The 22,639-nt window shown below is 32.2% G+C and overlaps 1 protein-coding gene across 1 annotated transcript; it reads right to left on the bottom strand.

Moving 5' to 3' along the window:
- Positions 1-663: 663 nt before the first annotated feature.
- On the bottom strand, positions 664-13,420 carry LOC130897868 (ceramide synthase 5-like). Its single transcript, XM_057806808.1, has 7 exons — positions 13,352-13,420; positions 11,477-11,611; positions 9,430-9,553; positions 6,064-6,248; positions 5,212-5,452; positions 1,651-1,769; positions 664-868 (listed from the first exon to the last, which is right to left on the bottom strand). Exons 2-7 carry the CDS (start codon positions 11,581-11,583, stop codon positions 685-687), a joined length of 960 nt encoding a protein of 319 aa, XP_057662791.1. The 5' UTR covers positions 11,584-11,611; positions 13,352-13,420; the 3' UTR covers positions 664-684.
- Positions 13,421-22,639: the final 9,219 nt, after the last annotated feature.

Here is a 22,639-nt window from a genome sequence, read left to right on the forward strand (position 1 = left end):
TTTCAATGACAATTGACAGTTTATTTCTGTAAAAGACAAGTTTCAATGGTAATTGACAGTTTATTTCCGCGAATGACAGTTTTTAACAACAAATGACAGTTTAGCTCTATAAAAGACAAGTATCAATGACAATTGACAGTTTATTTCTGTAAAAGAAAAGTTTCAATGGTAATTGACAGTTTATTTCCGCTAATGACAGTTTTTAACAACAAATGACAGTTTAGTTCTGTAAAAGACATTTTCAATGACAATTGACAGTTTATTTCTGTAAAAGACAAGTTTCAATGGTAATTGACAGTTTATTTACGTGAAAGACAAGTTTCAATGACAATTGACAGTTTATTTATATTAAAGACAGTTTCTAACGACAAATGACAGTATCCGACAGTACGATCCGTGTTTATCGTTTGTTTTGAAAATAAAATGAATACACTGTTTTACAGCACCACTACACTCACAATTACACTATCTGCTGAAGCGCGTTTCGATAATTACCTGTTTTATACTGATTTTTCTCACCAATAAACCTTCTCCCGCGCCGTGGGCTGTAAGGATTTGTCCCTTTATCCCATCTAAATGTAAGGGTAGCTTAAATAGGGACAATAGGGCGTTCTAGTAGTAGGATTTTGTTAGTTCAAGATTCGTGCATTAAAAAAAATAACATTTTTAGAAAAAATAACTTTATTAATCATCACTTTCGCTATCAGATCTAACATCTCGTATATCTCCTTCAGTTAACCCTCTCTTTATGACCCTAAAAATCATTACCGTCCAAAAAACGTTAAGCAAAACTAACGTCATTAGCAAACCGTTCAAGATATACCATTTCAAATTTATTGGAAGCACTTTGGGCACGTGGAATAAAGTGCTAGAAGAAAATTTTCACTTTAGTATAAGATTTCAATAAAAAAAAAAAACTAATTACACCAACGTGCGAACTAGAAATCCAAATTTAGGATCCGCCTAGAAGTTCTCTTCAATTGTAAAGACCCTTCAGTATGTGCGATCCAGTTTTCCGAATTAATCTTGGCAGGAATGGGAGCCTAGATTCCTCCAAGACAACAATCCAGCAAACCAAAAGTGGAAAACTTCCCAATTACCCAAAAGGATCAAAGTCTTTCCGGTCGGTAACTAAAACTGTCGGACTTTTCCATTCCACCGTTGACTGGAGCAGATGGGTCAATCGCAGTGACCGCAAAAGGGAAACGGACTTAGAAATCAACTCTTGAACTACCATCTTGGAGTTGGTTCGGAAATAAAATGTCGACACCAAGATGTGGTAAAACTTCTCGAAGGTTTCGGACGTCGATAAAGCCACCGATGGAATACCACCAAGTTCGAGATTGTTTGAAGCTGGTTTCTGAATATTTGATGCAGAATTCGAGGGTATCCGTGGTGATCCAATGTCAGGCAGGCTTATCGGATAGCTAGTGAGGCTAAAGTTGCAATTAGAAATAGATACGACCTTTTGAAAAAGCTATGAAGAATGCGATTTCGCGATTTTTCGAAATGACAACATTTTCAGGGTAGACCTAACATCAAAAACGTAAAATTTACACCGCTGCGATTGGAGGAGTTGGCGCATACTTGGATGACATACAAATAAAGAAAAATATTCGTGAAGGTGATTTAATAGAATTCAATACTCACTTATGTATAATCCAGAAAGGAAACACCACCCATCTGGAAATAATCCAAATAATTGTGAATAGTATAAAACACGCGGTACATGTTTTGTTATATTCCAAATAATTGGCCATTTTTGATGCCTATAAATTAGAAAAAAATATATGAGACCTACACGGAGGGTAAACTTTCCGGTAAACCGCAGCGTGTATGACTTACTTAACTAATTTCGCTTCACGTATCCGCTTTTAAAATTTATGGGAAAGTATAATGAAAAATTATCGCTACCTCACAAATCAGCTTAAGTATTACAGGCGTTTTAACATAAAATGACGACAAATGACAGTTTAGTTCTGTAAAAGCCAGTTTTCAATGACAATTGACAGCTTATTTCCGTGAAAGACAGTTTTTAACGAAAAATGACAGTTTAGTTCTGTGAAAGACAAGTTTCAATGACAATTGACAGTTTATTTTTGTAAAAGACAGTTTTTAACTACAAATGACAGTTTAGTTCTGTAAAAGACAGTTTTTAACGATACTTGATAGAAATATTTGGGAAAGTATAATGAAAAATGATTGCTACCTTGCAAAGTAACGAAAGTTAATATAAAAATTTCAACATAAAATTTACAATTATGAAGTTTATTGTTCTAAAAACCTTCAATCGTAAGTTTTTCGTTATTATTTTTTTGTTGATGAAAAACTTACTACAGGCTCAACTATTTAAAAAAAATATATATTAATGAGTTATTTTAAAGTAACTTTATACAATCGACTTTTAGGTTATATTCGCTATTTTTAGATTAATTCCAAACCAATAATTGTAAGAAATTGATGAATTAACGAAAATTGACAGTTTATTTCAGTAACAGAAAGTTTTTAACGACAAATGACAGTTTAGCTCTATAAAAGACAAGTTTCAATGACAATTGACAGTTTATTGCTGTAAAAGACAGTTTTTATTTCTGTAAAAGACAGTCTAGAACGACAAATGACAGTTTATTTCTGTAAAATACAGTCTAGAACGACAAATGACAGTTTTTTTCTGTAAAAGACGGTCTAGAACGACAACTGACAGTTTATTTCTGTAAAAGACAGTTTTTATTTCTGTAAAATACAGTCTAGAACGACAAATGACAGTTTATTTCTATAAAAAATAATCTAGAACGACAAATGACAGTTTTTTTCTGTAAAAGACGGTCTAGAACGACAACTGACAGTTTATTTCTGTAAAAGACAGTTTTTATTTCTGTAAAATACAGTCTAGAACGACAAATGACAGTTTATTTCTGTAAAAGACGCTCTAGAACGACAAATGACAGTTTATTTCTGTAAAAGACAGTTTTTATTTCTGTAAAATACAGTCTAGAACGACAAATGACAGTTTATTTCTGTAAAATACAGTCTAGAACGACAAATGACAGTTTATTTCTGTAAAAGACGGTCTAGAACGACAAATGACAGTTTTTTTCTGTAAAAGACGCTCTAGAACGACAAATGACAGTTTATTTCTGTAAAAGACAGTTTTTATTTCTGTAAAATACAGTCTAGAACGACAAATGACAGTTTATTTCTATAAAAAATAATCTAGAACGACAAATGACAGTTTATTTCTGTAAAAGACGGTTTAGAACGACAAATGACAGTTTTTTTCTGTAAAAGATGGTCTAGAACGACAACTGACAGTTTATTTCTGTAAAAGACAGTTTTTATTTCTGTAAAATACAGTCTAGAACGACAAATGACAGTTTATTTCTGTAAAAGACGCTCTAGAACGACAAATGACAGTTTATTTCTGTAAAAGACGCTCTAGAACGACAAATGACAGTTTATTTCTGTAAAAGACAGTTTTTATTTCTGTAAAATACAGTCTAGAACGACAAATGACAGTTTATTTCTGTAAAATACAGTCTAGAACGACAAATGACAGTTTATTTCTGTAAAAGACGGTCTAGAACGACAAATGACAGTTTTTTTCTGTAAAAGACGCTCTAGAACGACAAATGACAGTTTATTTCTGTAAAAGACAGTTTTTATTTCTGTAAAATACAGTCTAGAACGACAAATGACAGTTTATTTCTATAAAAAATAATCTAGAACGACAAATGACAGTTTATTTCTGTAAAAGACGGTCTAGAACGACAAATGACAGTTTTTTTCTGTAAAAGACGGTCTAGAACGACAACTGACAGTTTATTTCTGTAAAAGACAGTTTTTATTTCTGTAAAATACAGTCTAGAACGACAAATGACAGTTTATTTCTGTAAAAGACGCTCTAGAACGACAAATGACAGTTTACTTCTGTAAAAGACAGTTTTTATTTCTGTAAAATACAGTCTAGAACGACAAATGACAGTTTATTTCTGTAAAATACAGTCTAGAACGACAAATGACAGTTTATTTCTGTAAAAGACGGTCTAGAACGACAAATGACAATTTTTTTCTGTAAAAGACGCTCTAGAACGACAAATGACAGTTTATTTCTGTAAAAGACAGTTTTTATTTCTGTAAAATACAGTCTAGAACGACAAATGACAGTTTATTTCTGTAAAATACAGTCTAGAACGACAAATGACAGTTTATTTCTGTAAAAGACGGTCTAGAACGACAAATGACAGTTTTTTTCTGTAAAAGACGGTCTAGAACGACAACTGACAGTTTATTTCTGTAAAAGACAGTTTTTATTTCTGTAAAATACAGTCTAGAACGACAAATGACAGTTTATTTCTGTAAAATACAGTCTATAATGACAAATGACAGTTTATTTCTGTAAAAGTCGGTCTAGAACGACAAATGACAGTTTATTTCTGTAAAAGACGGTCTAGAACTACAACTGACAGTTTATTTCTGTAAAAGACAGTTTTTATTTCTGTAAAATACAGTCTAGAACGACAAATCACAGTTTATTTCTGTAAAAGACGGTCTAGAACTACAACTGACAGTTTATTTCTGTAAAAGACAGTTTTTATTTCTGTAAAATACAGTCTAGAACGACAAATGACAGTTTATTTCTATAAAAAACAATCTAGAACGACAAATGACAGTTTATTTCTGTAAAATACAGTCTAGAACGACAAATGACAGTTTATTTCTATAAAAAACAATCTAGAACGACAAATGACAGTTTATTTCTGTAAAAGACAAGTTTCAATGACAATTGACAGTTTATTTTTGTAAAAGACAGTCTAGAACGACAAATGACAGTTTATTTCTGTGAAATACATCCTTTAATGTCATCGATTCCAAAGGAGTACATTTCGATTATCAAAAGAGAATAGAGTAATTATTTTTCGTTTCTTTGTTTTTAGAAATTAATGATTTCGATTACTAGTTTCTTCGAAAACAAATAAAATCGATCTAAATTTTTGTCTAGTGAGAATCGAAAACCATTTTCAACTTTAAAACGATTATCTTTTCGTTAAAAGCCGCCAGGGAAATAGAGAATCATGGATAGTTTTGACGTTAGCCCTTTCAGATGTTTGGCTACTTTTTCAACCACAACAGCAATTCTCGTTGACTATATGGTTTAAGCTATAATCTTCAAATATCAGTAGATATTGAAAATAATTTCAGAAAATACGTTACCTCTAGAAATATATCACTAACGCTCAGATCTACTATGATTATGGTACCGATTCGGAAACATTGACAATTCACCGATAGATAGATTAATAATATGGCAACACTGTGATGAATCGCATTCTCGTTGAAATCTTTCTTCTTCGTACCTATGAGAAGGGTTATTAAGAGTGACCAATAAAAAGCGATATTCATGAAGTTGTACAACCAAACATCGTCGGTTAGATTTTGATGTGGATAACCTACCCTAAAGTGAAAAAAAAATGAAATAAAATACATATACATAACGTGAAAATTTGAGGTTAGTTTACATTATTTTATATATACTTTGTAGATTTTGAAGACATTTTTGATCGTTGTATATGTTTAGAATGAAATTGCTTATTTAATTAGATTCATGGTAGATCCATTAGAAAAAGCTTTTATAGGACTAATAAGCATTTTATTGCAGCTTATTTTCCTCGCCTTTCGTAATTCTCTGTAAACTCTCTTTAATATTTTTCTCCTCACAAAATCTCCAATTTAATGGATAGTTAATAAATCGAGATTTTATATTTAAAATAAATTAAGGAAGGCGAATAAGATGCTACTTTTTAGCGTTAATTAATTATACGAGGTGGCCCTATATACAGATTAACAGAGTAGGAAAAAAATTGTAAAACAAAGTCACGTGAAAAAAAAACTACTGGAGACTATTTTTTAAGTTTATAACCTCACCGCTAGAGGGCGTAAATTACAATAATGGTACTAAAACATGATATATGCATTGTAATACGAGGGTTGTTTGAAAACTTAACCGACACTTATTAATATAAGTTGGGAAATATATTTGCGCATGCGTTGGAAGAAAAAACTTACCAACATTCTTTTAAATTCCAGAACCACGATTTATTCCATAGTATAATCATTCCAGCGATAAAAGTAAATGTGAAAAAAATCAATTGCCAGATACTTTTGGAAAATTTCGACAATTTTGACGGTTTCAGTGAACTTTCAATACCAAAATTTTCCGAAAAATTTAGTAAGGTACTTAAATAATATACCTGAAAAAAATGACAATTTTCAATCGGTTTTATTGACGTAAAATGCCGTTGTAAATAGGGTTTATTCAATGGATGTTTTATATAAACTAGAATTAGTAAATAAATCTGAGGAAAATGACGGAATTGCTTCCTTATTTTGTCTAAACTCACTTTGACTCAACTTTGGCTCAGAAAATATGGCTAATGGGCAATAAATCGTCAAGCAGTTCGACCAATTTTTCTTCAACAATAGTGGAAAAATGTCTTTATAATTTTTCCCCATCTTAACAATCAGTATTTCTACATGGTATACAAAATATCTTAACTGGCGCAGTCAGTAGGATATAATCGTATTCACGGGATAGATTCTGAGATAGAAAACGAGCTTTTTCATCAAAAATAAATGAAAATATACCGAATTTCCACTACGACGTGATTCTAGATCTGTGGATTTACAGAACAAAGCAGTTGGCTGTGCGCACTGTATTTCTGCGCATCTTAAAATTTTAAGAATGTTTTTAATTGTAAAAACATGATAAATCAACATTTTTGTTTAAAATTATCAACAATTATAGATGAATGAGTGCATTTTCATGAACATTCGAAGCCCCGAAACCAATATAATTTTTTTATTCCCATATTTTTTTTCGCAAATCCGCCGTAAAAACGAATATTTTAGAAAAAAATTTATTAAAATCGGATTTTTCGATTTTCTAGATCCGCGAAATTATAAAATTACCTCTTATTATCATATTTACGTAATATTTTGACAGATGACATTAAGAAAGATGGCGGAGTCTACAGATATAATCACCGTAGCGAAAATGCTCCGCCCTTGTATTCCTAATTCATTGAAAATAAATTTTAATTATCCCAGCGCCATCTATATTGATTACACAGTTATTTATTGACTGAAATTTCTTTTGTTTTCCAATTTGAAAACGTTCGGATGAATATATAAACTTGATAAATGATCAATTTTTCTTATTAAAAACTAATTCGAGTAAAAGTGGAAATATGAATTTAGCAAGTTCGCTAGATATAGCTTGAAATACAACATAAAGAACGTGCTAACGGAAAATAGTCGTGAGGCTTATTTCCGTGACGTACAATAGCCAGTAACAGTATAAATTACCTCCGCCCGATACAAAAAACAATAAACATTTTATCCGTTTGAAAGTACTAAATACGTAAACTTAACGATCAACAATTAAGTCATAAAAATTCGTAATGATTTTTTAAAAGATATCGAGTGAGCTTCCGGACTATAAAATTTAAGCGAGGTGGAGCGCAGTTCAGATTACTCAATATGCTCAAAAGTAATCCTTTTAGCACTTGCCGAATAATTATAAGTTCCAAACTTACTCCGAAGTAGGTTGCACCACTAATTTCTCGTCAGAAATAACGCCATATCTGAATATATTTTTAAATATAACTACCATCAACTTTTCTAATTAGGTATTTTGAAAGTTTTATTATTAAATATAGAAACTGTAGGTTTTACATTCCAAAAACTGATGTACGTCATGAGAGGTCACTCAAGAACAACGTTGCCAGATTTTAACAACAGTTTATAATTACAATATAGTTTTAAATTGACTTTGATCTCATTTAAATTGTGTCTTATTATTTTTTTCAAGTTTTCAACAAATAACAAAAGATACTTTTATTTATATACGAAATTAAAAATATTTAACAATGTATACAACATTGCCAATGTTTAATAAAATTCACAACAAGTATTTAGTACCTACAGGTACACGTTATTATTGAAATAGACAACCAGAGCGTGACGTCACGGCCGCCATATTATTATATTTCAAGTTTTTAACAATTAACAAAACAGAATATTCTATTTGATGCCAATTACAAACTATAATATAGATATATGACATGTTTGTTTTTAACAATGACTTATTTATATACGAAATAAGTATACTCGTGATTATTCAATAAAATTCACAACTTCACATAGTCGTCCAAGAATTTAGTACCTACAGGTACAACTTATTGTTGAAATAGACAACCGGGGCGTGACGTCACGACCGCCATGTTATAGTTATTTAGAAAGTGTTCAATTATTTACTGTTGTATAAGATCGTGTTTTGTGCCAGAGGGTATTTTTTTGCAAAATTTATCAAAGAAAATACGAAAAAATCGGAAATCACTGAACATATATGCGATCATGAACGTAATTAAAACTTTATTTAATTCCTGACCTGCCCTAACAATGGCGGTGTGTGACGTCAACACTGGCGTAGTCTATTGATAACAATCATCAAGAATTAACTGTTGCACATCATATTAAAATAAACAGACAAACTTCCTGAATTGTTAGGAGAGATGATAAATTGCAAAATTAGTTGACAGTCGTACCAGATTTTACGCTCAAACTGAAACTCCACTAACATTTGGAGAAAAATAGTTATTCTATTACACCCTGGTCAGAATTATGTTTTTAGAAACGTCGTTAATGAGTTCTGGTCAAAATTTCGAGTTTTTGGTATTATTAGAGAAATATTAAATAAATTAAGTAACCAAAATGTGATTTTTGGAACGGAAATTCCTATTTATGAATCAAATTTTTCATTTTATAAACCAAACTATGATGATATCCGCCGCTACGACTACAAGTAAAGGGAAATCAATGAGCGCGAGAGAAACAGATAATGATATCAACGATATCACAGTGATGCGGCATGTCGTGACATCACGGCATCTCTCTCACACTCAATAATTTCGTTATCTTGTAGTCGCGGCTGCTTCAATCATTTACTAAGCAATTATCATGAGAATTGTCAAGAAATAATGAATACAAAATTATTGAATAAATGAAAATTTTTATATTTTTCTTGTTTTATTTCTAAATTCGTGAACGCAACCATTATACTTGACATTTGACAACCAAATGTCGAGGATCTCCATTCAGAATTTTTTTCCGGATTTACCATTCGATTTTAATCGTTTACAACTTCCGGTACGTCTGGCCATTGCGATGACCATAAATAAATCGCAAGGCCAATCGTTAGAAATTTGCAGAATCAATTTAAAATAACAAAAGGATTCATTTTGTTTATTTTATAAAAAAATTCGTTTTATTTATCGATTTGGACAGTACGAAGTCTACCGGGTGAGCTAGTTTGTTAATATTTACCAATTGCTAATGTACTCAAACAGTATTAATTATTATAAAAATACTTACTTTTGAATTAATGGAAATGTGGGGTAACCATTTCAGGAAACTCAATGTTCCCTTGCGATTTTTTATTGGATGTATTATAGGAGCCTCTAGTCCCAATTTGATACCAATTGGCTCAAAATAGAATCTATGAAATGACCGAAATCAAAGTTGTGCTACCAATTACTTTCAATGAACGCGGCATGACATTTACAGTTCTTCCAATATCAATTGCAGATGATAGTTATGCGAAGAACAATCGATATTTCATAAATACGTATACATACCAAATTAAGAAATTAAAAAATAATGTTTACTCCCCGTATAAAATTCTAACAAACCGTCAGTCCACGTGGACTCATCATCTGCATTGTTTACCAATGAAAACATGATAATTTTAATTCAGACAAATCTGACTACCATTATTATTATTTATAGATACTTCGTAATTGAAATGTTTCATTTTTCTTTTGTTTTATTTGCGAGAATTTATTTTCCTTTATGATTTTTGCCTTGAAATATCGTTTTCCAGAAGAAAAAAACGAATGGGGTACAAAAAGGGCTCAGTTCACATCTGGTACCATGTTTAAACCAAACGCCCTTTTAGGCAGGTACATTCTACTCGTCTATTTACGTTTTATAATTCAATATTCAGTTACAGCAAAATATAAATATTTTTAAAAGTATTTATAAAAATAATAAATTTATAAAATGAGGTACCTACGCCTATGGTAGACCAAACGAATTGTCTGCAAGGGTTTTTCTAATCTGCAATTGATATTGGAAGAACTATACCAATACTGGATACACATGAATCACTATTGAAGAAAATAACTACAAATACATCTGAATTCACATAATAATCACTCGTTTTGGATGAAGTTAACACATTAAAAGCACTTAAATCATCTTCTATGTGGATAATAATGAGACTTCTTCCTTTTACCAATTGAAAGTGCTTAATCAAAAGCCAGTTATCAACTCTTACTATTCCAAATCCCCGATTCTATGTAACTAGTAATTTCCCCAAGTTGTATCAGTTTAATATCCACCATTTTATTATGAATCATAGTACAACCTCTTCTTTTCTGTATTCTTGCATTGTGAACCCTCCTTACCCGACTTGACTCGGCGCTCACGAAACACTGAATTAACGCGATACTCATATTTTGTCGACTAAAAAATTAATTACTAATAATCCTTATCAATTTGTTATACAGTTCTATCATTATAATTTCATCTTGATTAAAATTACGCCGCTAAAAACCACTGGTTTGTAAAAAATGTTTCATTTGCACGTTCCCGCTAATTTTTATAAACAAACTACAGAGAATGTTCGGGAAGCAACTCTTTCAAGTCGAAGATTATGTAACACATCTAGCGTTGTCATATCTACATTTTTTTAACGAAAATCCACGTATTTTAAGTTTGACTGCAAACATATAAATTTCAGTCCCAGAAACTACGTATTTTCGACGTATTTAGACTGAAGAAGCATATTTTTAGTTGCTTTGTTCATTGACAATGCTACAATTTGTACAAAATTGGCTAAATTACAGCGAGGTAGGAACCTAACCTAACTTTCTTACTTCACTTCATTTCAAATTGTACGTAATTTTCTCATGATTTGAAAATAAAAGTTGGCAACACTGAACACACGTGCAATTCCTTGTGCAGAATCTATTTATAAAATCACGTACTTATAAATATAACATTGTGATAATATTTAAATTTATTTTTTCCACAGACATCATTAATTTATCACTTTCTCAACTCCAACGTGTTTAAATGTCTATCAAGACTAGAATTTCCGATTGTTAACGTGGTTTCCCTTGACTCGTGCAATGAATTTTTCACCTTTATCCGAATCATGATTTCGAATTCCAAGAACATCGTTTAACCTCATAAATGCAAGATTTCCCTCAAGGCTTTCACTTGGATTCATATACTCATTGTGATTTGTAAAAAATGAGGCGAATATGATGAAGGAAAATAAGTGAATGACAGAATGAAAACATTTCAAAAAAGTATTCCGATAAGTTTATATGAATAAATGTTTTAATTTACTCACTTTTCTAATAGTATACGCAAAATGAGTAAACTTAGAGCTACTGGAATTGGATAAAAAAAACTCATTGTTACAGGTGGATTTTGAGATCGTTCAGTAGTAAAATCCATTTTATACAAAAATATTTTAAAAGCGAGCCTGAAATCAAATATTTATTATAGCAAAATAAATCATTTCTGAACTAATACTCTGGCAACAGTGCTTTTTAGTAAAAAACCGGTTAGAATAAGACAGACAATTTTTTTCTGTTTCCATGACAACCCAAGCTGTGATGATGTCATATCACTAATGAAGCCATTCAACATTATTAGTTCTTGTTACTATGATTTGTAATATTCATATTTGTATTAATAAAAAATAGCATTAAATAGAGACTTAAAAAGCGAACTTTTGTTTTATGTTAAAGATAAGAGTTAAAAATAAGAGAAATTGAGGAGGCTGCCGTGTTTACCAAACTAATCGTATTGAAATTAAAATATATTAATTTTTATTCTACATGTATTTATGCTTAAAAATCTTAAATTAATTAATTATGAACTAAAACAATGCATAAAAATTGCTAAATTAAACGTTAATATTTAATTAAAAGTAAATAGTCGCTCATTTGATTTTTTTAAAACAGCCAATAAGCGTCGAATATTGCTACTCATACACTTAGATAGTATATGTAGATAGAGATCTATTGTATGTACATATACGGTCGGTCTATAACGGCGTTGATTATTATAGTTGTTATTTGCAGTGAAATATATTTAGTTTCTGAGTGTAAAAATGAGTCAAAATAAAATGAGTTTAAATTTCGCGCGCCTTCCTTAAATGACAGAAGCAATATGGCCGTTTTCCTAACTTCCGCTCAGTTACTGGATTGCACGCATTACATTATAACAATATTTAGCTAATAACTCTTTTTGATAAATAACCGCTATAACAACTGACACTATTATAAAGATTAATTTCATAACAATCAAATCTATATACTCATATATCGCGGCTATTCTGATTTAATTTGTAATCAAAGGATTTAATTTTCGTTTTAAAGAAACGAACTTTGTACTCAAATTTTCTTAAGATTTTGATCATTAACACATATAAAGAAGGGTACACTATAAAAAATATATATGTTTCTCGACACTTCGCGCGGGAGCCTCCTTAGTCGATCCACACATATCCGTGCCGAGACGTGACGTAACGTATAGTGGCCTTCAGTGGGAAACAAATCGGCTGACGAAATTCAAACATGAACGGCAACGTGACAACTTGGGATCTTTAATATTGTAAAGAACTGGTCGTTACCGAACCAACTCGTCGTTCATATTACAAAAATGAGGTACGGCACGTCACGTCACGTCACGTCACGTATATATGTGGATCGATCTTATATAGGATAGAAATTGTGCAAAAAATGATCGGGAAAAGTGGTTGAATATGAAAAGTCATAAGGGGATCTTATTAAATGATAAGTCTACAAGATGTAGTTATACGTGTGAATAAAAATGAAATCAAGATGTTTTTATACACATCAAGTCTTTTTCAGGTTAAATTGTAATTAATAGAAAGTTACTTTTGAATAACATTAAATTAAGCATCTTTAAAATAATATATTTGAAATTGATTAGATTTACTTATAATGATTAACAATTTTCTATGAAAAGTAGTAGTTATATTAATAAAGAAATGTTCCAAGACAATATACTGTTTATTTGAGATTTTGAAGGTTGCGTTCGCTTCCGCTAGAGGGTCGAAGTTATTTAATTGACAGCTACAAACTATCTATCCCCTTTAAGTGATGTGAAAGAACTAAATAAAAATGACATTCTGTATACTCGTATTTAATTACATTAATATTATTTTAATATAATATGAAATTACTCCTCTTACCGATCGATTCATTTATTTCCAAAATATGAATTTTAATGCCAGTCACAAGGAATTGGATTATTTATTACTGAACAATAAGAAAATATTCCACTAATTTTATAGGTACGTTCCGGTAATTGCAGGAAATTATATATTTCGTTTTTCGTACAAATGTTGATTCGTATAACTAGTTTTCATCGAGATAATTACATTATCGGCATTGTTTTACTTAAGTGTAGTGATTCGATATAATTTTCTAACAGATGTTAATAACTGTCTCCCACTAGGTTATCAGGAGAGATAAACAAGGTGGTCCCCGAAAATACTAAAACATTCAATTTTTGACGGATTTGGTTGAATTGGAATTAACCGTATCTATTAATTTAATTATTTAGATAAAAGGTATTTAAAAAATATGTTCAGGTGTTGGATTCTTACTAAAAGAAGTAAAAATACTATAGAAGTAAAAAATAAGGAAGGATTTTCATATTGAAATTATTGTAAATTTAAAAGAAAAAATTTTCCATGATAATAGGGATGTACCAATCGGATGGATTGAGTGGCAACACTGTAGAAATATGATACTGCAAATAATATAAAGTTAACGTAGATATTGCAACGCTGTAGAAATGTATTATGACGTGTAGATTTCTGTCTTTTAACAACTTTTTGATTATTTACTATAATCAAATGAGATTTTATGTAGAACGTCGAATGTAAAGATTTCTTCACAGTATATATGTAATAATTCTATGTGGACAGTTGGCGTGGTAAAAAACGTTCTCTCGTTCGAAACACTTTATCTATAGTGCGCATGCTTGAAATTGCGCAGGACCGGGATAAAACTGTCCGTTACATATATGAATTGAATTGAAATTGACTAGGGAGTATACAGGGTGTTTCGAAAAAAGGTGATCCCGATATTTGGGTTTGGTTCAGTAAAAAAATTTCGTAACTGTGTACGTTTTGGATAATTAACGATAAAAAACAAGACGAAATGATAGATGGTTGAGTTAAGATGGATTTAGTTGACCTTGACTGAAGGTTGATAATGTTTGACTGTTGAAATTATTTCAAATTTGTTTTGAATAATTTGAAAATTATTTTAAAATGATATTATTTACAGCAGGAAATTACTATTAACGTGAAGCTAATCAATGGAAATAGATATTGGCTGAAAAAACGACACAATTAAATATTTAAACCTATTTTACACTAAAGTTTAATAATACTCCGGTCAATTTAGACATTCGAAGTTTCATCAATTCACAATAAGATGAAAATCGTTCAAAATATGATTATAAACAAAATTAGAAAGTTCCCCATCCCTCCCCTTTTTGCAAAAAAATTTATTCAAGGTCAAAGGTCGAAAAAATGAGTTTTTCGCGTTTTTTAGCAAAACTGTGAGTTTTATCACGAAAATACCTAAGACAAAAATTGTAAATCATAAAATTATCTACAAAAAACGTATCAATACTTTTTTTCCTACGAGCCACCGTTTCTGAGATATAGCGATTCAAAAAGTTTTAAAAGTTGTGAGAGAAATTGTTTAAAATACATTTCAATTGAATTTAAATGTTCCCCACGGCAAAAAATGAGCTTTTCGCAATTTTCAGCAAAACAGTGAGTTTTATCGCAAAAATACTTATAAACAACTTTTTGAATCATTATATCTCAGAAACGGTGGCTCGTAGGAAAAAAAGTATTGATACGTTTTTTGTAGATAATTTTATGATCTACAATTTTTGTCTTAGGTATTTTCGTGATAAAACTCACAGTTTTGCTAAAAAACGCGAAAAACTCATTTTTTCGACCTTTGACCTTGAATAAAATTTTTTGCAAAAAGGGGAGGGATGGGGAACTTTCTAATTTTGTTTATAATCATATTTTGAACGATTTCACCGATTTTCATCATCTTGTGAATTGACGTAACTTCACTCTTATTTTTCGGTCTAATTTGACCGGACTATAAACAATGCTGAAACAACGAAAATTATAAAAATCACAAACCTCAGTAATTTATCAACGACGCATGATCCGAGCTCATCAAAATATCCATTAACTGCCGAAATTACCTCTCCATTAAACAAAAAATAATCACAGGGTGTTAAATCTGGTGAATAAGTATCAATTCAAACTCCAATTCTTCAATTAAATCGACGATCTTCCAGTAGATTTTCTTCAACATTTCCGGAGTCGTCACCTCATTTGGTCGATTACTACGATGCTGGTTATCGTACAGCTACAAGTGTCAAGCAACTACCGCCATCTATAGATCAGACCAGATACTTTCAGGACAGCCATTCGAGATAAATAAATATTAAGATAAAGTTTAGAGGGCGCTATTGGCTTGTGTTTACTTTTCGTGACTATTTTTATATGAAAACAAGGCGCGACGTGACGTCACACCTCGCGAAACGCCATTTTCGTAAAAAATGACCAGGTTATTTCGAGTTTTCGGCAATTATTTGTTGAATTAATAAAGTTTTAATTTAATCTTGAAAGACAAGTATAATTTGCCGTGAAATTAGGATTTAACAAATCAAAATGCAGTAATTTGCCCAAAATGGACGCCGTTATGACATATGACAATTTTTTTACGTGAAATATGTGAAAAATAAACAAAAACTTATTTAATTGGTAGTTACCAGTCAGAGAATCGCATTTAACCACCGTGGAATGAAAATATTTAACTAATTTTGAGGTTAGCGAATACAAAGTTTCAATTACTTTAATTTAATTAAGTCATAACGTTTTATATGTTATTTTGGTAGATTTTGTACATTTTTCTGGGTTTTTTCATCGTTGTACTTTATTTATTAATAAAACGCAATTGACTGTCGTAAACAAACACAGATGTTTCGCGAGGTGTGACGTCATTCAAGACGCCATGACAGTCTTTTTCAAATTCATTTCTAAAAACTCAAAATACTAACGTAAACAAGCTATTTTTCTTAAAATAATATATTTTCGGGGTGAAATAGATGCTAAACTATAGTTTTAAACTAATTTCCATAATTCGAATGTTCCAGAAGGTAGTTTTAATATATAAATTGTGAATCTAGCAGTCTTTGAACAGTAACGAGTGAACTGTTGAAATAAATTAGAGGAAAATGTGTAAATTACATACTTGGATATACCTATAAATAATTTTAGCTCAATTTTATGGAAAGTTCGTTTGAATTGTACACTAGTTTTTTCTAGAAGTTCTACAAACATGTCTTTATACTGAAATTTCAATTTTCCAGTTTGAATACGCCAGCAAATTATTGATACAAAAAGAAAATTGTTTTTTTCTCTTTACCCTCGTTCATCATAACCTCTTATTCGCGATACTCTCGTCATATGAAAGATTTTCGATTCAGAGCAACGATAGGACTACTTTGAACTCGACACCTTCTTTCTTTCGACACAAAAAAAGGTCATTTCCATGAAAACATCGAATGAGAGTGGTAATAGCTTATATTTATTATTGATGACGTTCATATTAGAAAAATAGAATCTTAAATGAGGTACACAGAAAAAACAGATTGGATTTTTAATCCCCGTTTTCGAAAACGAAAGAAAACATTTCATTTTTTTTTCAAAATGACGTATAAAGTAAACAGAAATACTTTGTACGCTTGTAATGAGAAAACTGCTACGTAGGGGGTAGATCGGGGCATTAGTATACAGTGCGAATAAAAAAATTATATTATTAATTCATCTAGTTAGTTATAACCATTACCTCGAGTTAAAAACTATATTTTATATACGACTATATCAATAAAGATTGAAATACATCGAGAACTTCGAAAAACGATACTCAAATTAAGTCTTTTTGTTTTTGTTTAAAAAGCAAACACAAGAGATTGAACCCTTTTGGCGTAAGGGAAAGGCATGTCTTGGTAGTCGATTCCACAGGTTTGCACTTCTCCAAATAAAGGAGACAATCGATTAATAAGATTAAGTCACGATTTACAAGTTTACTCGCATGAAAATCGACGCAGAGCGTTTAGGGACGCCAGAAATATGGCGACTGTGGGCAATCTACTTCTAAACCAAGCTGCATCTCCGAGGGTCTCAAAGCAGAGTCCAAAATTTCATGGCAATTAAAACGTAGTTTCTAGTAAAAAAGGAAGTACCAAAACAAATAAAAACAGAAAAAAATCGACAATCGATTAATAAGATGGCAGGACATAAAACAAAACACAAGATAGGGAAAAATGGAAATTGCGACAAACGGAGCCCACGTATTGATTTAACTCTCACATTGAAAAATGTGGAAAGGCTTCAGGATTAAGTCACGATCTACAAGTTTACTCGCATAAAAATCAACACAGAGCGTTTAGGGAAGCCAGAAATATGGCGACTGTGGGCACTTTACCTCTATACCAAGCTGCATCCGCGAGGGTCTCATAGTAAAGCCCGAAATTTCATGGCAATTAAAACGTAGTTTCTGGTGAAAAAGGAAGTACCAAAACAAATAAAAACAGAAAAAAATCGACAATCGATTAATAAGATGGCAGGACATAAAACAAAACACAAGATAGGGAAAAATGGAAATTGCGACAAACGGAGCCCACGTATTGATTTAACTCTCACATTGAAAAATGTGGAAAGGCTTCAGGATTAAGTCACGATTTACAAGTTTACTCGCATAAAAATCAACACAGAGCGTTTAGGGAAGCCAGAAATATGGCGACTGTGGGCACTTTACCTCTATACCAAGCTGCATCCGCGAGGGTCTCATAGTAAAGCCCGAAATTTCATGGCAATTAAAACGTAGTTTCTGGTGAAAAAGGAAGTACCAAAACAAATAAAAACAGAAAAAAATCGACAATCGATTAATAAGATGGCAGGACATAAAACAAAACACAAGATAGGGAAAAATGGAAATTGCGACAAACGGAGCCCACGTATTGATTTAACTCTCACATTGAAAAATGTGGAAAGGCTTCAGGATTAAGTCACGATCTACAAGTTTACTCGAATAAAAATCAACACAGAGCGTTCAGGGAAGCCAGAAATATGGCGACTGTGGGCACTTTAACTCTATACCAAGCTGCATCCGCGAGGGTCTCAAGGCAAGGCCGGAAATTTCGTGGCAATTAAAACATAGTTTCTAGTGAAAAAGGAAATACCAGAACAAATGAAAACAGAAAAAAATTGGGCAGAAATCTTTTTCTTTTGTATAAAAAGCAAGCACAAGAGATTGAACCCTTTTAGCGTACGAGAAAGACATGTCTTGGTGGTCGATTACACAGGTTTGCACTTCTCCAAAGAAAGGAGTCTCGATAAATTAACATTATGGGCGTCTGCAAACGACTCGGTCTTCATGAGCCACGTCTGCTTGTCCTGTAGGTCTAGATACCTCTCTAGGTGAATTAAACTCAGATCGACGACCTTCCTTCTATATGCTTTGAGTTTCTGGTTCGCCTATAAGTCGAAGGGCTTTCTTCTGCTTGTAAGCCAAGCTTCAAATACGCCAGCAATACTTCCAACATGGGCGAACCTGGGTCTTGCGGAGGATTATATAGCCTTTTAGTCTTAAAGGGGGTTCCAAGTTAATTGCTCTGAAGCTACTAAACCAGTCGATAAGTGAGGATGAGAAACCTTAATTGATTTAGAAATTGGGATAGTAAAAGTCTGTCAAAAGTCTTCGTCAAGTCCAGTACGATTGCTCGGCTATGATTCAGTCCATACGTAGATAACATAGTCCAGGAGATCTAAGTTTACCAAAGCTGTTAGCTGATGAACAAAAACAAATAGATCATCTACCAAACTCCCTCAAATTTTGAAAATTCCAAAGATTAATTTGATGGTAGTTCACGGAGTTGATAGTATGAAATTAATGTCAGTAACATCACATCAATTACTTAAAACGAACACGTGTTGGAAGGTTTCGGTCCGCAAAAACCAGAAGATCGATTATGTACTACTTGACCTATTAAACTCGCATATATGTCTGTCTCCTGTAACTTTTTGTGACGTTAAAATTTAGTGGATTCAATCGAATTGCCACTCCGAGTAATCGTATTTTATTAAAAACTTGGAAAACGTGGAAAGCGGTAACTGTATATAACTTAGAAACACTACAAGTAATCTTAAAAAAAGTTCATTCATCAATGTGAAACATACAAAAGGAAATATGATAACAACCAAACAACAAAGATTGAAAATCGATCTAGAAATAGCCACACGTGTTGATTTAACTCTCACATTGATAAATGTGGAAATGCTCCAGGATTAACTCACTATTTCCAAGGTGATCCGCATAACAATCGGCGCAGAGCGTTTAGGGACGCCAGAAATATGGCGACTGTGGGCAATCTACCTCTATATCAAGCTACATCCTCGAGGATCTCAAAATAAGGCCCGAAATTTCATGGCAATTAAAACGTAGTTTCTAGTGAAAAATGAAGTACTAGAACAAATAAAAACAGAAAAAAATCGACAATCGATTAATAAGATGGCAGGAAATAAAACAAAACACAAGATAGGGAAAATGGAAATTGCGAAAAACGGAGCCCACGTATTGATTTAACTCTCAAATTGAAAAATGTGGAAAGGCTCCAGGATTAACTCACTATTTCCAAGGTGATCCGCATAACAATCGGCGCAGAGCGTTTAGGGACGCCAGAAATATGGCGACTGTGGGCAATCTACCTCTATATCAAGCTACATCCTCGAGGATCTCAAAATAAGGCCCGAAATTTCATGGCAATTAAAACGTAGTTTATAGTGAAAAATGAAGTACTAGAACAAATAAAAACAGAAAAAAATCGACAATCGATTAATAAGATGGCAGGAAATAAAACAAAACACAAGATAGGGAAAATGAAAATTGCGAAAAACGGAGCCCACGTATTGATTTAACTCTCAAATTGAAAAATGTGGAAAGGCTCCAGGATTAACTCACTATTTCCAAGGTGATCCGCATAACAATCGGCGCAGAGCGTTTAGGGACGCCAGAAATATGGCGACTGTGGGCAATTTACCTCTATACCAAGCTGCATCCCCAAGGATCTCAAAATAAGGCCCGAAATTTCATGGCAATTAAAACGTAGTTTATAGTGAAAAATGAAGTACTAGAACAAATAAAAACAGAAAAAAATCGACAATCGATTAATAAGATGGCAGGAAATAAAACAAAACACAAGATAGGGAAAATGGAAATTGCGAAAAACGGAGCCCACGTATTGATTTAACTCTCAAATTGAAAAATGTGGAAAGGCTCCAGGATTAACTCACTATTTCCAAGGTGATCCGCATAACAATCGGCGCAGAGCGTTTAGGGACGCCAGAAATATGGCGACTGTGGGCAATTTACCTCTATACCAAGCTGCATCCCCAAGGATCTCAAAATAAGGCCCGAAATTTCATGGCGATTAAAACGTAGTTTCTAGTGAAAAATGAAGTACTAGAACAAATGAAAACAGAAAAAAAAATCGGAAATCGATTAATAAGATGGCAGGAAATAAAACAAAACACAAGATAGGGAAAATGGAAATTGCGAAAAACGGAGCCCACGTATTGATTTAACTCTCAAATTGAAAAATGTGGAAAGGCTCCAGGATTAACTCACTATTTCCAAGGTGATCCGCATAACAATCGGCGCAGAGCGTTTAGGGACGCCAGAAATATGGCGACTGTGGGCAATTTACCTCTATACCAAGCTGCATCCCCAAGGATCTCAAAATAAGGCCCGAAATTTCATGGCGATTAAAACGTAGTTTCTAGTGAAAAATGAAGTACTAGAACAAATGAAAACAGAAAAAAAAATCGGAAATCGATTAATCAGATGGCAGGAAATAAAACAAAACACAAGATAGGAAAAAATGGAAATTGCGACAAACGGAGCCCAAGTAATGATTCAACTGTAGAAAGGCTTCAGGATTAAGTCACGATCTACAAGTTGACTCGCATAAGAATCAACACAGAGCGTTTAGGGAAGCCAGAAATATGGCGACTGTGGGCTATTTACCTCTATATCAAGCTGCATCCCCGAGGGTCTCAAAGAAGAGCTCAAAATTTCGAGAAACTTTAAACTTAAAAATACAAACTGTATGAGATTGATAAGAAATTTGAAAAATAGTAAGTAGAAGGCGATCGAACTATACAGGGGGGTTGATTAGAGGCTTTTAGTAATTATAAAACAACAAAAAGTCATCACAAATCATGTTAAAAGGTTTTATCTGTTATTTTTTTAAATCAAACTTAACTATCAGGATAAATCCGTCGTGTATGTACTGAAGATATAAGAAAATGGTCAAAATAAATTAAAAAACTTGATTAATTGCTTGACCACCACCAGTATTCACCAGATATGAACCCCAGCGATTTTTTTATATTTAATAATTTTGAAGTTTGGTTTGCAGGACAATGATTCTCATCAGACGACGATGTTTCTAAATATTTTTATATCGGAATTACGTTTATTAGAAATAATTATAGCAATAGGATGATAGTTATAATAAATGAGGACACTAAAGGATACGAAGGACACGTGAAAACCATTATAGCAACAACAAAAACTACTAAACACTCGAGTATCTAGGCAACACGTAAAAACCATTAAAAAAAAGTACTCAAAAATGTATCTTTTTTATTGAATCCGGAATTTTTTCGTAAATTTTCAACGTTTACCAAATTTTTTAAAATTACTTTTCAGGACTGCATTAAAAAGGATTAAATTATGAGTTTAAATATCACTTTAGCCTAAAAAAAAATATTTTTCAAATCCGGTACACAAGATAGTAACTACAATGAGTCGTGTGTAAAAAACCAGGACCGTATTTAATAAAATTTTGACAAAACAAAAAATTTTTAACGGGCCATAACGTCACTCGACAATCCGTAATTTTTACAGGGACAACCTGTACTATCAAAATATGAATTTTTCGATTGATTTTCAACAAAAAGTTGATTGATTTTTGCATTCAAACGATTCAACAAATCTATACAATATTCCAAAGCTACGGACCTGGTTCACCAGCTGCAGTCCACTCAGATGATGATCGTTTTGATTCCGGAGTGAAGTTATGGATCCATTGTCACATATCGATACCAAAAATGTAATTTATTACGTGTAAACATGACCAAACATTGATGATTCACATCAGCACAAGATTTTTGATCGACTGTTAGTAAACCCGGCATCCAATTTGAAAAAAGCTTTCTCATTATCAAATATTCATACATAATTGTAAACATATGTCTTTAGAGCTTCAGTTCAACGTTCACCATCACTTTTGAAGCCGCTGCTCAGCTTGTACAGTCTTTTTTTTTAAATTGTTTCGAAAATACCAAAAGTAGCTTCACTTAAAC

This window comes from Diorhabda carinulata, chromosome 9 (genome assembly GCF_026250575.1).
Source record: "Diorhabda carinulata isolate Delta chromosome 9, icDioCari1.1, whole genome shotgun sequence".
Taxonomy (NCBI): domain Eukaryota; kingdom Metazoa; phylum Arthropoda; class Insecta; order Coleoptera; family Chrysomelidae; genus Diorhabda; species Diorhabda carinulata.

Bases quoted from the DNA above. Each gene is read 5' to 3' on its own strand.
- LOC130897868 (XM_057806808.1), bottom strand. From the start codon at position 11,583: ATGGATTTTACTACTGAACGATCTCAAAATCCACCTGTAACAATGAGT. The intron at 9,554-11,476 runs GTGAGTAAATTA...GTCATTTCATAG, and splicing joins TTGCGTATACTATTAGAAAA to ATTCTATTTTGAGCCAATTG. The intron at 5,453-6,063 runs GTAAGTTTTTTC...TTTTCACTTTAG, and splicing joins TGGAATTTAAAAGAATGTTG to GGTAGGTTATCCACATCAAA.